Source organism: Sinocyclocheilus anshuiensis, unplaced genomic scaffold (assembly GCF_001515605.1).
Source record: "Sinocyclocheilus anshuiensis isolate Anshui unplaced genomic scaffold, SAMN03320099.WGS_v1.1 scaffold12417, whole genome shotgun sequence".
NCBI lineage: Eukaryota > Metazoa > Chordata > Actinopteri > Cypriniformes > Cyprinidae > Sinocyclocheilus > Sinocyclocheilus anshuiensis.
In genome coordinates this window covers 3,429-18,204 of record NW_015538813.1, presented here as the reverse complement: position 1 = coordinate 18,204, position 14,776 = coordinate 3,429, and the positions used below count along the sequence as shown (strand labels likewise).

The 14,776-nt window shown below is 39.8% G+C and overlaps 1 protein-coding gene across 1 annotated transcript; it reads right to left on the bottom strand.

The window, feature by feature from the left end:
- Positions 1-192: 192 nt before the first annotated feature.
- LOC107683795 (eukaryotic translation initiation factor 4 gamma 1-like) lies at positions 193-12,127 on the bottom strand (the record flags this gene model as incomplete). The annotated part of the gene is made up of 7 exons (XM_016479836.1): positions 11,939-12,127; positions 11,411-11,503; positions 8,826-10,308; positions 7,100-7,182; positions 6,616-6,799; positions 5,429-5,592; positions 193-456 (listed from the first exon to the last, which is right to left on the bottom strand). Coding segments are annotated over exons 2-7 (2,220 nt in total), but the record flags the coding sequence as incomplete, so codon positions are not given.
- Positions 12,128-14,776: the final 2,649 nt, after the last annotated feature.

Sequence of the window (14,776 nt, the reverse complement as noted above, 5' to 3'; positions counted from 1 at the left end):
CACACACACACACGCACACACACACGCACGCACACACGCACACACTCTCACGCACACACACACAAACACACTCTCACTCACACACACATTTATATAAATAATATTGCAACAGAATACACAATAATATAGCACACTCCTGCTATGGTTGCTGCATGAGATGTTGTGTAATGTTGTGTTATGCGCAAGTGTCACCTTGGCCTTCTCGAAGTCCAGGTCTTTCCCGATGGTGGAGAGCAGGCGGCAGAGACACTCCAGACTCTCCTCGTCGTGGTTCTTCAGCAGCTTTACGATGCAGTCGTGCATGATGGTCTCCGTCAGCATCTTCAGTTTGAACAGCTCGCCGATGAACTTGATGTTGCCTAGCGACCGTCGCCGGGCTTTGTCTTTGGCGTCCTCAAGGTCCTCCTTCAACCTCTGCTTCTCCTCTTCCTGAAGGGGCAGAGACAGGAAGTGACGTCATAAAAGCCTCTGTACTATGTAAATATATAAGTATATACATATTCACATACTGTCTTCTTGATATGAATCATAACACGTTTAAAACAGCAATCAAACGTGACAGTATGTCGTGCTATTTGACGTTGCTGTATGTATTACTTAAATAAAAACACTGCATGAGTTAGAATGAAGTGTTTTTCCCCAACGATTTAACGTTTGAAAAAATTAAGACATTAAGCCAGCCATAAATATTAGTATTGTAATTTTACAGTTTACTGTACAAAAAAACTTAAATTCTTGATTTTTTTATTTTTACAATGAAATATTATCATATTAATATTTCTGTTTCATACTTTTATTAGTAATAATAACAATAGTTATACTGATTTATAATAAAAAAGGAAAAATACAAAAAAACACTAAAAACAAAATCAATACTAATACAGTAAAAATATACTGTACTTTTGATTTTTTTATTATTACAGTGTAATATTACAACAGTAGTATTTTAGTTTTTTGTTTTATAAATAATAACAACAATAATAATAGTTATATTTTTTATTAAATAATAACAACAATAATAATTGTATTATTTTAAATAGTCTTTTATTTTACATGTAATTTAAATCACAATTTTAAATTAGAAAAATTGAAAAAAGACTGCCCTACCACAACCCCTATATATCAGTCTGCTCAGGGGTGTGTGTGAGTGTGTGAGTGTGTGTGTGTGAGAGAGAGAGCGAGAGAGTGTGTGTGTGTGTGTGAGTGAGTGTGTGAGAGAGAGTGAGAGTGAGTGTCAGTGTGTGTGTGAGAGAGAGAGCGAGAGAGTGTGTGTGTGTGTGTGAGTGAGTGTGTGAGAGAGAGTGAGAGTGAGTGTCAGTGTGTGTGTGAGAGAGAGAGCGAGAGAGTGTGTGTGTGTGTGTGAGTGAGTGTGTGAGAGAGAGTGAGAGTGAGTGTCAGTGTGTGTGTGAGAGAGAGAGCGAGAGAGTGTGTGTGTGTGTGTGAGTGAGTGTGTGAGAGAGAGTGAGAGTGAGTGTCAGTGTGTGTGTGAGAGAGAGAGCGAGAGAGTGTGTGTGTGTGTGTGAGTGAGTGTGTGAGAGAGAGTGAGAGTGAGTGTCAGTGTGTGTGTGAGAGAGAGAGCGAGAGAGTGTGTGTGTGTGTGTGAGTGAGTGTGTGAGAGAGAGTGAGAGTGAGTGTCAGTGTGTGTGTGAGAGAGAGAGCGAGAGAGTGTGTGTGTGTGTGTGAGTGAGTGTGTGAGAGAGAGTGAGAGTGAGTGTCAGTGTGTGTGTGAGAGAGAGAGCGAGAGAGTGTGTGTGTGTGTGTGAGTGAGTGTGTGAGAGAGAGTGAGAGTGAGTGTCAGTGTGTGTGTGAGAGAGAGAGCGAGAGAGTGTGTGTGTGTGTGTGAGTGAGTGTGTGAGAGAGAGTGAGAGTGAGTGTCAGTGTGTGTGTGAGAGAGAGAGCGAGAGAGTGTGTGTGTGTGTGTGAGTGAGTGTGTGAGAGAGAGTGAGAGTGAGTGTCAGTGTGTGTGTGAGAGAGAGAGCGAGAGAGTGTGTGTGTGTGTGTGAGTGAGTGTGTGAGAGAGAGTGAGAGTGAGTGTCAGTGTGTGTGTGAGAGAGAGAGCGAGAGAGTGTGTGTGTGTGTGTGAGTGAGTGTGTGAGAGAGAGTGAGAGTGAGTGTCAGTGTGTGTGTGAGAGAGAGAGCGAGAGAGTGTGTGTGTGTGTGTGAGTGAGTGTGTGAGAGAGAGTGAGAGTGAGTGTCAGTGTGTGTGTGAGAGAGAGAGCGAGAGAGTGTGTGTGTGTGTGTGAGTGAGTGTGTGAGAGAGAGTGAGAGTGAGTGTCAGTGTGTGTGTGAGAGAGAGAGCGAGAGAGTGTGTGTGTGTGTGTGAGTGAGTGTGTGAGAGAGAGTGAGAGTGAGTGTCAGTGTGTGTGTGAGAGAGAGAGCGAGAGAGTGTGTGTGTGTGTGTGAGTGAGTGTGTGAGAGAGAGTGAGAGTGAGTGTCAGTGTGTGTGTGAGAGAGAGAGCGAGAGAGTGTGTGTGTGTGTGTGAGTGAGTGTGTGAGAGAGAGTGAGAGTGAGTGTCAGTGTGTGTGTGAGAGAGAGAGCGAGAGAGTGTGTGTGTGTGTGTGAGTGAGTGTGTGAGAGAGAGTGAGAGTGAGTGTCAGTGTGTGTGTGAGAGAGAGAGCGAGAGAGTGTGTGTGTGTGTGTGAGTGAGTGTGTGAGAGAGAGTGAGAGTGAGTGTCAGTGTGTGTGTGAGAGAGAGAGCGAGAGAGTGTGTGTGTGTGTGTGAGTGAGTGTGTGAGAGAGAGTGAGAGTGAGTGTCAGTGTGTGTGTGAGAGAGAGAGCGAGAGAGTGTGTGTGTGTGTGTGAGTGAGTGTGTGAGAGAGAGTGAGAGTGAGTGTCAGTGTGTGTGTGAGAGAGAGAGCGAGAGAGTGTGTGTGTGTGTGTGAGTGAGTGTGTGAGAGAGAGTGAGAGTGAGTGTCAGTGTGTGTGTGAGAGAGAGAGCGAGAGAGTGTGTGTGTGTGTGTGAGTGAGTGTGTGAGAGAGAGTGAGAGTGAGTGTCAGTGTGTGTGTGAGAGAGAGAGCGAGAGAGTGTGTGTGTGTGTGTGAGTGAGTGTGTGAGAGAGAGTGAGAGTGAGTGTCAGTGTGTGTGTGAGAGAGAGAGCGAGAGAGTGTGTGTGTGTGTGTGAGTGAGTGTGTGAGAGAGAGTGAGAGTGAGTGTCAGTGTGTGTGTGAGAGAGAGAGCGAGAGAGTGTGTGTGTGTGTGTGAGTGAGTGTGTGAGAGAGAGTGAGAGTGAGTGTCAGTGTGTGTGTGAGAGAGAGAGCGAGAGAGTGTGTGTGTGTGTGTGAGTGAGTGTGTGAGAGAGAGTGAGAGTGAGTGTCAGTGTGTGTGTGAGAGAGAGAGCGAGAGAGTGTGTGTGTGTGTGTGAGTGAGTGTGTGAGAGAGAGTGAGAGTGAGTGTCAGTGTGTGTGTGAGAGAGAGAGCGAGAGAGTGTGTGTGTGTGTGTGAGTGAGTGTGTGAGAGAGAGTGAGAGTGAGTGTCAGTGTGTGTGTGAGAGAGAGAGCGAGAGAGTGTGTGTGTGTGTGTGAGTGAGTGTGTGAGAGAGAGTGAGAGTGAGTGTCAGTGTGTGTGTGAGAGAGAGAGCGAGAGAGTGTGTGTGTGTGTGTGAGTGAGTGTGTGAGAGAGAGTGAGAGTGAGTGTCAGTGTGTGTGTGAGAGAGAGAGCGAGAGAGTGTGTGTGTGTGTGTGAGTGAGTGTGTGAGAGAGAGTGAGAGTGAGTGTCAGTGTGTGTGTGAGAGAGAGAGCGAGAGAGTGTGTGTGTGTGTGTGAGTGAGTGTGTGAGAGAGAGTGAGAGTGAGTGTCAGTGTGTGTGTGAGAGAGAGAGCGAGAGAGTGTGTGTGTGTGTGTGAGTGAGTGTGTGAGAGAGAGTGAGAGTGAGTGTCAGTGTGTGTGTGAGAGAGAGAGCGAGAGAGTGTGTGTGTGTGTGTGAGTGAGTGTGTGAGAGAGAGTGAGAGTGAGTGTCAGTGTGTGTGTGAGAGAGAGAGCGAGAGAGTGTGTGTGTGTGTGTGAGTGAGTGTGTGAGAGAGAGTGAGAGTGAGTGTCAGTGTGTGTGTGAGAGAGAGAGCGAGAGAGTGTGTGTGTGTGTGTGAGTGAGTGTGTGAGAGAGAGTGAGAGTGAGTGTCAGTGTGTGTGTGAGAGAGAGAGCGAGAGAGTGTGTGTGTGTGTGTGAGTGAGTGTGTGAGAGAGAGTGAGAGTGAGTGTCAGTGTGTGTGTGAGAGAGAGAGCGAGAGAGTGTGTGTGTGTGTGTGAGTGAGTGTGTGAGAGAGAGTGAGAGTGAGTGTCAGTGTGTGTGTGAGAGAGAGAGCGAGAGAGTGTGTGTGTGTGTGTGAGTGAGTGTGTGAGAGAGAGTGAGAGTGAGTGTCAGTGTGTGTGTGAGAGAGAGAGCGAGAGAGTGTGTGTGTGTGTGTGAGTGAGTGTGTGAGAGAGAGTGAGAGTGAGTGTCAGTGTGTGTGTGAGAGAGAGAGCGAGAGAGTGTGTGTGTGTGTGTGAGTGAGTGTGTGAGAGAGAGTGAGAGTGAGTGTCAGTGTGTGTGTGAGAGAGAGAGCGAGAGAGTGTGTGTGTGTGTGTGAGTGAGTGTGTGAGAGAGAGTGAGAGTGAGTGTCAGTGTGTGTGTGAGAGAGAGAGCGAGAGAGTGTGTGTGTGTGTGTGAGTGAGTGTGTGAGAGAGAGTGAGAGTGAGTGTCAGTGTGTGTGTGAGAGAGAGAGCGAGAGAGTGTGTGTGTGTGTGTGAGTGAGTGTGTGAGAGAGAGTGAGAGTGAGTGTCAGTGTGTGTGTGAGAGAGAGAGCGAGAGAGTGTGTGTGTGTGTGTGAGTGAGTGTGTGAGAGAGAGTGAGAGTGAGTGTCAGTGTGTGTGTGAGAGAGAGAGCGAGAGAGTGTGTGTGTGTGTGTGAGTGAGTGTGTGAGAGAGAGTGAGAGTGAGTGTCAGTGTGTGTGTGAGAGAGAGAGCGAGAGAGTGTGTGTGTGTGTGTGAGTGAGTGTGTGAGAGAGAGTGAGAGTGAGTGTCAGTGTGTGTGTGAGAGAGAGAGCGAGAGAGTGTGTGTGTGTGTGTGAGTGAGTGTGTGAGAGAGAGTGAGAGTGAGTGTCAGTGTGTGTGTGAGAGAGAGAGCGAGAGAGTGTGTGTGTGTGTGTGAGTGAGTGTGTGAGAGAGAGTGAGAGTGAGTGTCAGTGTGTGTGTGAGAGAGAGAGCGAGAGAGTGTGTGTGTGTGTGTGAGTGAGTGTGTGAGAGAGAGTGAGAGTGAGTGTCAGTGTGTGTGTGAGAGAGAGAGCGAGAGAGTGTGTGTGTGTGTGTGAGTGAGTGTGTGAGAGAGAGTGAGAGTGAGTGTCAGTGTGTGTGTGAGAGAGAGAGCGAGAGAGTGTGTGTGTGTGTGTGAGTGAGTGTGTGAGAGAGAGTGAGAGTGAGTGTCAGTGTGTGTGTGAGAGAGAGAGCGAGAGAGTGTGTGTGTGTGTGTGTGAGAGCTTCAGCTACCTTATCCAGCACCACGTCTGAGATCTGCGGTAGACCCTCAGGTTTGTGCATGCTGGCGTTGATGAACTGGAAGCCGAGCAGAAACTCCCGGTCGTATTTCTTCTTCTCCTCGGGGTTCAGGGGTTTCCATTGTTCTGCGGGAAACAAGGACATTTTTATTAGCGATTCTGCTTTGATTCGGCCATGCATTTAATGCAGTTTAAAACACAGACAGTTTGTCGTTCCTAAGATACGGATTTTGGATTTTTTGGACGTTTATTTCCTACCAGGATAAATGAAGAGTCAGCTCTAAAACTATTATGACATTATTTTTTAATTAATATGTTTTGTAATTATTGTAAATTAAGCATAAACACAAATATGTGTACATGTTTAAAAAATATGTACATGTATGTGTTTTGGACATGAATCAATGTTATTTTAAGCATCAGTGAGATACTATTATAGTTTTTATTAATATTTAGAATTTATTTTTATATTTTGTTTTATTAATTTATTTTAAAAAATAATTTAGTTGTTTTCTCTCTCATTTTTATTAGTATTTTTTTAAATGTCTATATATAGTTATATTAATTTTTATTTTAGTTTTTGTTTCAAGTTTTCAAGTTAAATTAAATGAAAAATGTAAGTTTTTTAAATATTTTATTTTATTTAAACTAACAAAAATGTTTTTTATGGTTTTAGTTTTAGTGAACTACAATATCCCTGAATAATAAGAATGTGTATATATAAAAATATAAAGTTGTGTTTATTGTCTTATTTTTTTATTTAGTGATGGAAATAAATAAATAAATAAAAATTATTGACATAAAATCATCAAAAAATTTGGCCCTTAAAAAAAAAAAACATTTTTATCAGAAAAATATATTTGTCACTAATTAGCAACCATAATCGGTGATCTGAATAATTATGTTATATGAGCACATTTACATTTAATCATTTAGTAGACGCTTTTATCCAAAACGACTCACAAATGAGGACGATAGAAGCATTCAGATCAACAAGAGAGCAACAGAATACAAGTCTCAGTTAGTCGAGCACAGTACACACAGCAAGGTGTTTTTTATTTTGTTATTAAATAAAAACGAATAGAATATAATTGGTAAGTGCTAGTATTACAGCACAGCACCTTTGAAGTGCATCAGATGCTGATTTACCTTCTTTATACTGGTATTTTTGTTCGGTGGGCGAACTCAGGGTGGGACTCTCTGGTTTGATGTTTTCAGCATCAAGTTTATCTTCTTTCTCTTCCCAAGTCTCCTCCAGTTCTTCAGCAGGGGGCGGGGCACTCTCTGGCTCCGCCTTCACTGGGGGTGTGGCCTCTGGCTCAGGTGGTGTGGGCTTTAAAACAAGACAACAGCTCACTTCCATCTTAATCATACTATAACCACACCGAATCGGTCCATACTCGAAGAAATCAAATCCATAACATTTCACTGATGGCTTGAGTCAGTGCATTGCATTGCATTGCAAGCGAAATCTGTTTTATTTACATTAAAGCCCATAAATGTTTCAAAAATGGTTTCGTCTTGGATTCACATGGCTCACAGCAATGCATAAAATATAAATGAACAGGCCTTGAACTACTTTGTTCTTATTGAATACAAATAAACCGTTTCTGGCCTCAAACCGTTCACAGACCTCTTTAAAGGCATCAAGCAGATCTCCTGCCTCCTTCTTGTTCAGGTCTTTCATTTTTCTCTTCTTCTTTGGCACAGAAACCACTGCAAACACACAAACACAGACTGAGTATGAAGATAAATGCACTATGAAATCAAACAGACAACGGCATTCACTAACTATGATATAAAACACAAACTCCAGTGGTGGAAGGAGCTTCAGGCTAGAAACAGACTCTCATGCAATTATGCAAACACTAACTGTTGGTTTACCATCTAGGCTGTGTCCTTCCTTACTACATAGTAGGCGAAACAAAATAATGTATTCATAAAATAGTATGCAACAAGTCCTCGAATGACCCACTATTTCCAGCGATATTCTGAAGTGCGCATCTGATGGACGAAGTGCGTCCGGATTACATTCATACCACATAGTTTTTTTTTTATTGGTCGCAAAGAAAATGCTTAATCGTAGAGTATGTGCGAAATCTTACTTAACATGCGTTACTGTGATGGTATCAAACCTCCAAACTCAAGGGGGCGCTCGAGTTTCCTTAAAATGTTATTAAACCAGATGTTATTATTCAGGTAGCTAGATATAAACTTGCTCAGGGATTCTCTTCGAACTGTTGCTCTGTACGACTGACTGAAAAAAAAAACAGTTTATGTTAATGTGTGCTATAGCTCCCCTTGTGGCAACACTTGAACACTTGTTGCGTTGTCATTGTCAACTAGAATTAAAACGGCTGAAATGTGAAATAAAATTAAACTAAAATAGAATAAAATATAAATATTAGATGAAAAACTTTTTTTCCAAGTTGAAGTACTAAAATGACTAAAACTGAAACAAAAATAAAGCTAAAATATTTAAAAAATACCTTATAATGAAATCACTAAAACTAAAATTGAAATAAAAAAAATACAAAAATAAAGAACGAACTCAAAATATTTATGAATACTATAATCGCACATAAATAATACTAAAATTGCACCGGTACTACATTACACTCAAAACATACAAAACATACTAAAAATACTAAAGTTACTAATACTAAACTTAACAAAACTAAAACTGAAATAAAAATAAAGCTAAATAAAAAAACAGCTTAAACGCGTAACTAAATTACTACAATTTAAACTAAAAAAAAAAAGAAATCAACTAAAAAAAAAAAAATACGAAAATATAAAAATAAAAGTTAATTCAAAATATGAATAAATACTATAATCATACATAAATAATGCTAAAATTGCACCAGTGCTATATTACATTACAAAACATTCATTTTTAGTTTACGAAAAGCACACTATAGCTCCCCTTGTGGCAACAATTCAAATATGTAGCGCTGTTGTTTTTAACTAAAACTAAAACTACAGAAATCTGAAATAAAATTTAAATATTAGATGAAAAACTATTAGACGAAACACTTACACGTTTATTTCAGTTCAAATTTTTAAGTTGAAATACTAAAGTTGATAAAACTAAAACTGGAATAAAAATAAAGCTCAATAAAAAAAAGCTTAAGCACGTAACAAAATTACTACAATTTAAACTAAAAAAAAAGAAAAAAGAAATCAACTAAAAAAAAAGGAAAGAAAACTGAAAATATAAAAATATAAGTTAATTCAAAATATTAATAAATATTATAATTGTAAATTAAACACTGGCACTGTTATTTTACATTTTAGAACATCTGGATTCACATACTAGCACACAACTCTTACTATTTCCAAAACACAAATGATCATACCTTGCATAGTACTCTCAGAGGGAGTGGTCTGTGTAGTGGGCGTGTCCTCTCGTTCTTCTGTCGGAGGGGGTGTGGCTTCAGAAACTACCTCTGAAGGGGCAGTGGCTTCTTTGAAAAGTGGTTCGGGGGTTTCCTTGGCAGCGAGTGAAGGTGTTTCCCTGACGACAGGTGGCGTTTCGACAGGGATCTCCGTGACAACAGGTGTTTCCTTGACAACAGTCTCCTGGGTGACCTGCGGAAGGGCTTCTACATCAGCCGGTGTAGGCGTTTCCTTGGCAACCACAGGGACAGTCGCCTTTAAGGCAGGAGCAGGGGTCTCCTTTACAACAGGAGCGACCGTCTCCTTGACGACAGGAGCAGGGGTCTCCTTGACAACAGGCGCGACCGTCTCCTTGATGACAAGAGCAGGAGTCTTCTTTACAATAGGAGCGACTGTCTCCTTGATGACAGGAGCAGGGGTCTCCTTTACAACAGGAGCGACCGTCTCCTTGACGACAAGAGCAGGGGTCTCCTTTACAACAGGAGCGACCGTCTCCTTGACGACAGGAGCAGGGGTCTCCTTGACAACAGGCGCGACCGTCTCCTTGATGACAAGAGCAGGAGTCTTCTTTACAATAGGAGCGACTGTCTCCTTGATGACAGGAGCAGGGGTCTCCTTTACAACAGGAGTGACCGTCTCCTTGCCGACAAGAACAGGTGTCTCCTTGACAACAGGAGCGACCGTCTCCTGGATGACAAGAGCAGGGGTCTTCTTTACAATAGGAGCGACTGTCTCCTTTACAACAGGAGCGACCGTCTCCTTGATGACAAGAACAGGTGTCTCCTTGACAACAGGAGCGACGGTCTCCTTGACAACAGGAGCGACCGTCTCCTTGACGACAGGAGCAGGGGTCTCCTTTACAGCAGGAGCAACCGTCTCCTTGACGACAAGAGCAGGGGTTTCCTTGACAACAGTAGGAATAGGCTCCTTGACAATAGGAGCTGGCACTTCCTTAACAATCGCAACAGGAGTCTCCTTGACAACTTGAGGGGGGATTTCTTTGACAGTCCTATCAAAGATATCGTCAGTAACCGGCGGCGCTTCTTTCGTGATGTCCGGCTCGGCGATAGGACTGATGTCTCTGTGGGCGGAGCTAACTGGGACTCCGTTGAATAGCTGGAGCTCTTCGGGCTGCGCTATTGGTGATTCCAGTGCAGGCTCTGCCTTGGGGGCAGGGACAGGAAGCGTTACAGTCACAGGCCCCTCCTCTTTGCTTTTAGTGGGTGTGGCTTCTGCACCATTAGAGGTGGGCGGTTCCACCACAGTGGGCGTCGCGTGGGCGTCGTCTGCAGGCATTGGGGGCGGAGCATCTACCGTATCGCTTATCAGACTGGTAGGGGGCGGAGTCGGCGGAGCATCGGGTAGCGGGCTTTCGCCCGGAGGGATAGGAAACTCCGATCTGGTTGTCATGGCAACTGCAGGTGTGGCGTTGTCACTGTTGGGCTGCATGTGTATTTTTTTACACAAAAATAAAAGTGTATTATTTATAAGTCACTTGGACCGACATGAGAGTGAGTAAATTATGACAAAAAGTTGATTTTTAGTTTACACACAAAAAAACAAAAAACAAATTGAAAATAACATGAGTGAGTAAATTGACAAAACGTAAATTTTTTGTTTAAGCAAAAATGGAAATTATGAAGTAATTTGGACCGACATGAGAGTAAATGACGGCAAAAGGTTAATTTTTAGTTTACAAAAAACCCCCCAAAAATATTAAGACATTTGGACCAACATGAGATTAAATGATAAAACATTCATTTTTAGTTTACGCAAAAATGGAAATTATTTATAAGTCATTTGGACCGACATGAGAGCGAGTAAATGATGACTAAACTTTAGGGATGTAACGATTAACCGCGAGCCTGCAGCATCTTTGTTTGGATCGTGATTAAAATGCAGTGGTTGCGTCTAATTTTAAATGTTAAGAGCACAGACAAAGCCTTAGTTTGTTTATATAAAGAGATTTATTTTATTTGAGCTACTTATTTATTTGATTTGGGGCTTGTTTTAAAATTTCAATGTAGTTTTGTTATTTACATTTACATTATATTTAAATTTTGTAATTTAGCAGACGCTTGTATCCAAAGCGACTTACAAATAAGAAGCAATCAAAACCAACAAAAGAGCAATAATATGCAAGTGCTATATTAGTATATTATTATAGTGTTATATTTCAATTTGACAAAGAAATGTGCAGTATTTTGTCCAAGCAATAATAAAAGGACACATTTAATTTATAATTTGTCTTAAATCTAATTTTGTTAAAAAAACAAAATTGTGAATTGAATTGTCAGTTGAGTGAATCGTTACATCCCTACTAAACTTGCAATATAGTTTATGCAAAAATGAATTATTTACAAGTCATTCTACTGACATGAGAGCGTTTATTGTTAGTTTACACAACAATGAAAATTGTAAGTAATTTGGTCTGATGCGAGAGTGAGTAAATGATGACTAAACATTAATTTTCTGTTATGCAAAAATGACAACAAGTCATTTGGACTGACGTGAGTGTTGAGGTGTTCAGGTGTGTGTTCATTACCTGTGGAGGCGTGGGTGTGGAGCCGCTGCGACCTCCTGACATGATCTCTTCTGTGATGTCCCGACCTCCCTGATTAGGGTCTCTGATCCTGATCTACAGAGAAACATTCAACACACGTAACAGAAGGAATGAGAACATGGCTGAGAGAGAGAGAGAAGGAGAGAGAGAGAGACATTAACATGCAGCACATGAAAAGACTAAAGCACGAATAAGTCACGATATAAACAGAAAAACAACAACAGCGAGCGATTTAACCCAAGAAGCATTTCTCAGTGCTGTGAGAGACTAAATATGCTACGAATGTCTCTGACACACACACACACACACACACACACGCACGTACGCACGCAGTGCAGCACCTTATAAAGAAGCAAATGCACAACAGCCTGGAAACTTTCCCCGCACAAACTCAAATCTGACTGTTTGCCCGACTTATCTGCACTTTACGCAAGGAATTATACATCGACTCACCAGCTCTCCGAGTCAAACACACACACACACACGCGCATGAGGCAGCACATTCCCTACCTTCCTCCCCTCGGACGGAGAGGTTGAGTTCTGCTAGGCCCGGCTCATCCTGGGGCTGGAGTTTAAACTCAGCCTAACTCAGACACACTAAAGTGGGCAGCACATTCACACACTGCCTGGGCCGAAGTGGGCCTCAAACTCTCTCTCACATGAGAGGAGGAAAGGAGAAACCGAGTGAGTGAGAGAGAGAGAGAGAGAGAGAGAGAGAGAGTTTGGCCTTGTGAAATGAGTGCACAGGAATGTGGAACGCCCACCACACCGAACAGAGAGAGAGAGAGAGAGAGAGAGAGAGAGAGAGAGAGAGAGACGGGGTGGAGACTAAGAGCCACGTGGAGCGACAGAACTGAACCGAATGACTCTACAGAGAGACTGACTAAGAATTCGGGCCTTTTTATTCAGCATAAAAGTAACCCTAAAGACATTTGTAAAGACAAAAAATACAATGCATCACCGTTTCCACGACAATATAAACTGTTTTCAACATTGATAATAATCAGAAATGTTTCTTGAGCAGCAAATCAGCATATTAGAATGATTTCTGAAGATCATGTGACACTGAAGACTGCAGTAATGATGCTGAAAATACAGCTGCGCATCACAGAAATAAATTACAGTTTAACAGAGATTCATAATATTAATAATATTTCACTGCTTTCACTGTGTTTTTAATCAAATAAATGCAGCTTTGGTGAGCAGAAGAGACTTGCTACTAATTTTTCTACTATATTACTAGCCAAAAAAAAACATAAAAATAAAATAGAAATAAAAACAAAATTCTCTTATACAGCATTTATTTTATTAACTCCAAATACAGCTCATCGTAAAATCATAAAACAATTCAAATTTTTGTTTAGATTAAGTATATTTCGATTTTATTTCAGATTTATTTAAACTAACAAAAATGTTTTTAATAGTTTTAGTTTTAGGTAATAACCCTGGTTGCAGTCAGTGTTGGGTCAGTTACGCATAAACGTAATTAATTACTAGTTACTAATTACATCTTCAACAGTGTAATTAGATTACTGTACTAATTACTCTCTCTAGAAAGTACTGATTTACTAATTATTTTCCACATCAACCTCAACCAGTTGAACAATACAAGAACAGACATGAAACCACATGTTTAATTCTTTAAAATAAATCATATAAAATTGCATAAATTATTTTTGAATTGACCAAATAATTAAAACGGAGAAGGTTTTCATTTGACCCTCTAACTCTATAGTAGGGCTGCACGATAAATCGCAGATTACAGAACCGGCTTTCTGACAAGATGCGCGTTAAATATCGCATGCGATTTATCATGCAGCCCTACTCTATAGCACTCTCTATTCTATTTCTATTCTTACTACTTGTTTTCTTTTTATTTACTATAAAAATGACCCTCTAACACCAGCACTCTCTATTGCTTTTGACTTGTTTTATTTTTATAAAAAAAGAGAAAAAAAGAAAAAAGACCCTCTAACACTTGCACTCTGTTCTATTTCTATTCTAACTACTTGTTTTATTATTATAAAAAATTCTAACTACTTGTTTTATTTTTATTTATTATAAAAATGACCTTCTAACACTAGCATTTTATATTCTATTTCTATTCTTTTGACTTGTTTTATTTTTATTAAAAAAAGAAAAATAAGAAAAAAAGACCTTCTAACACTTGCACTCTATTTTATTTCTATTTTTACTAGTTGTTTTCTTTATATTTATTGTAAAAATGACCCTCTAACACTAGCATTTTCTATTCTATTTCTATTCTTACTAGTTTTCTGTTTATTTATTATTAAAAAAAAACCTCTAACACTAGCATTTTCTATTATATTTCTATTCTTACTACTGGTTTTCTTTTTATTTATTATTAAAAAAAAACCTCTAACACTAGCATTTTCTATTATATTTCTATTCTTACTACTGGTTTTCTTTTTATTTATTATTAAAAAAAAACCTCTAACACTAGCATTTTCTATTATATTTCTATTCTTACTACTGGTTTTCTTTTTATTTATTATTAAAAAAAAACCTCTAAAACTAGCATTTTCTATTCTATTTCTATTCTTACTACTTGTTTTCTTTTTATTTATTATAAAAAATGACCCTCTAACACTAGCATTTTCTAGTCTATTGCTTTTGACTTTTTATTTTTATTTAAAAAAGAAAAAAAAAGAAAAAAGACCCTCTAACACTTGCACTCTATTCTATTTATATTCTTACTACTGGTTTTCTTTATATTTATTGTAAAAATGACCCTCTAACACTAGCATTTTCTATTATATTTCTATTCTTACTACTGGTTTTCTTTTTATTTATTATAAAAAAATTACCCTCTAACACTAGCATTTTCTATTCTATTTCTATTCTTTTGACTTGTTTTATTTTTATAAAAAAAGAAAAAAACCCTCTAACACTTGCACTCTCTATTCTATTTCTATTATTTTGACTTGTTTTATTTTTATTAAAAAAGGAAAGAAAAAAGACCCTGTAACACTTGCACTCTCTATTCTATTTCTATTCTTACTACTTGTTTTTTTTTTAAAATGACCCTCTAACACTAGCACTCTCTATTCTATTTCTGTTCTTTTGACTTGTTTTATTTTTATTATAAAAAAAGAGCCTCTAACACTAGCGTTCCCCATTCTTTTTCTATTCTATCTACTATTATATAAAAACCCTGGCTCCGTGTACTGCGTTAGGCTAACCGAGACTTCTCACAGCACTATTATTGCTCTTTTATTGGTCTGATTGCTTCTATTGTCCTCAACTGGATAAAAGCGTCTGCTAAATGACTAAATGTAAATGGTTACATTAAAAACATACATTTTAACATTAGATGTTACACTTTGA